Here is a 2,565-nt window from a genome sequence, read left to right on the forward strand (position 1 = left end):
AAAAAAAAAAAAAAAAAGAAAGAAATTTCATCAAGCTATTGGCTTAAACCCTACAGCTGGATTTTAAAGGGTGTGGAAGGTATCATGCCAGGCTATGGTGGCACACACCTTTAATCTCAGCACTCGGGAGGTAGAGGCGGGCAGATCTCTGTGAGTTCAAGGCCAGCCTGGTCTAAAAGAGCTAGTTCCAGGACAGCCAAAGCTGTTACTCAGAGAAACTCTGTCTCGAAAAAACAAAAACAAAACCAAAACAAAACAGAAAACCTATCACCTACCCAGAAGGTCCCAGTTTTTCTTTGGATTCGACAAATTCTTGTCCCATCTTCATTTTCTCCCACTCTTCCTTACGTGTCTTGATTTTGCGTGGGTTTACATTCCCTCTATTCGGATTATCTTTCTTTTCTTTCTATAATGAAAAAGGACAGAAAGCCTTTGTAAAACACTTTCTAAAGGGCTTCATTAAAATTCTACCCATCTCCGTGGACACACTCATGAGGTGATTTGCCTAGACAACACATGATAGCAGCAGAATTTACAGAATTACCAGGTTTGCAGTGACTTGAGGCAGTCTAATTCAAACCACCTCCCAGGCAAAACATTTGCTCAGTTTCACACACAGGAACCCCGAGCAGAAAGAAGGGCTAGCCAGCCACCTCTCTGGTAGCTGCCCCACCTCGTTAGGCACTCTAGTAAACACTTATTTGTTATTTGCTATGCCACAAAAGTCAGTCAAGGGACGAGGATTGACCGCTCTAGAGATCTGGGGCAGAGAGAAGGAAACAGTTAAAAAACAAAACAAAACTAAAACCAATGAAGGATTTTCCAGCTCCTGCAGCTGCACTAGCCTCCAGTACTCTCTTGGGCCTGCTGACAGCCATGCTAATGGGATTGTGAGGTTAGTGCTGGCAGGTCACAAAGCACCAGGAGCCTAAAGAGAGAGAAGCATCTCTACAAACCAGGCAGCCCCTGGCTTCACCCACACAGTAGTGAAGGGGTTAATCTTCTGCTGTAAACCAAATATTGCAGAACCTGGGGCTTGTCACTGAGAAATGAGCTGCAAAACCGGCAGGGATGGGACCAGGCTAGCAAAGTGTCCAGCAGAGTCAGGTGCAAATTGCAAGAAAAATAAATGATGAATAGAAAAGTCAATTTCTGAAACTCAGCTCAAATATACTCAATTGTTAATAGTACCAGGGGAACGAGCACATTTTTGGTGTGATTGATACTTTCTCATCCTGGTGGTGTTTGGTGTGGACACATTCTTTTTCTTTTTTAAGAGTTTTACCTGGCATCCAAGCAAGCAGCCACTTGGAATTACTTCACATAAGACTGGCTTCCTTTTCATCCCCCCTCCACAATCGTGCCTACTGATGTGTAGAACAGAGGCCCCTTTCCCCTCACCCTATGCTTTCTCTTCTCTTTCATGATATCCTTGGTGTCCTGCAGCATCTTCTCCTTCCAAAGATCAAAGAAGTAGGAAGGGTTGGTGTAGAATTTGAGTGCCTCTTTCCCATCATCCCTGGATAGAAACGAAGACAAGTAGCTGTCAGTAGAGAGATGAGCTCCCACCCGAATCCAATATTCCAACACCAACCAGTTAGCAGTTTTTACGCTACGGAACCATGAAACCATTCACATTGATTGCATATCTCCTCTCCCGCATGAATTCTCAATAGCCCCGAATGGTGTCCCTCAACTCCTCACAGACCTTTGCCGCACCTTCAATTCCCATACAGGAATGTGCATGGTCAGAGCGAGAACAGGCTAGAGCAGCAGGAACTCTGATTATTTTGATCATCTGCAGGGCCACAGACAGCTCCCTAAAGATATCTGGATACTGTGTACCTCTAAGGAGATTTCTATCACTGGTTCCCCTTTCCTATCCATTCCTCAGAACTCTGTAGGAAGCACTGAGGTCTTCTCCACTAACCTGAAACCTGTGTTCTCTACACACAGATAAGGAGCACACTGCTAGTTCTTGCTCCCTTCCAGAGCAGTTCAGTGCCCAATATCAATCCAAGGGGACCCACTGAACACAATCGCCAACTCTTTAAAAACCACAAGGTCTACTCGGAGGCAGAGACAGGTGGATCTCTTGAGTTCAAGGCTAGCCTGATCTACGGAGTGAGTTCCAGGACAGCCAGGGCTACACAGAGAAACCCTGTCTCAAAAAAACCCAAACCAAAACCAAACCAAACAAACAGACAAACAACAATAACAAAAACAAAGTTGGAATCCAGGACTGGTGGTACACATCTATAATCCTGGCCCTCAGGAGGCAGGGAGAGAGATGCGTCAGGAGTTCAAGCCCAAACAAACAACAACAACAACAACAAAAAACCCACAAGAGGCTGATTCCGAGGCCAGCCTGGTGTATATAACAAGTTCTAAGACAGCCAGGACTACCTAGGGAGATTCTGTCACAAAAATAAAATAAAATACAAACAAACAAAAACTACTAAAGGCAATTCTACTTGTCTCTCAAAATACACAGAATGCAGTTCTAAATCAAACACTAATAATTCCTTCTAAAAAATGCCTGAGGGGCTGGAGAGATGGCTCAGT

The 2,565-nt window shown here is 44.5% G+C and overlaps 1 protein-coding gene across 3 annotated transcripts in view; it reads right to left on the bottom strand.

Moving 5' to 3' along the window:
• Positions 1–2,565, bottom strand: part of Wasf2 (WAS protein family member 2) — an 87,081-nt gene that overhangs the window by 10,054 nt on the left and 74,462 nt on the right. For all 3 annotated transcript variants that reach the window (XM_026782104.1, XM_005353109.2, XM_026782103.1), the window contains exons 5-6: positions 1,402–1,519; positions 276–406 (exon numbers count right to left, since the gene is read on the bottom strand). In XM_026782104.1, the coding sequence (XP_026637905.1) occupies positions 276–406; positions 1,402–1,519 (249 nt within the window). The remainder of the gene's footprint in view (positions 1–275; positions 407–1,401; positions 1,520–2,565) is intronic.

This window comes from Microtus ochrogaster, chromosome 10 (assembly GCF_000317375.1).
Source record: "Microtus ochrogaster isolate Prairie Vole_2 chromosome 10, MicOch1.0, whole genome shotgun sequence".
Lineage (NCBI taxonomy): Eukaryota > Metazoa > Chordata > Mammalia > Rodentia > Cricetidae > Microtus > Microtus ochrogaster.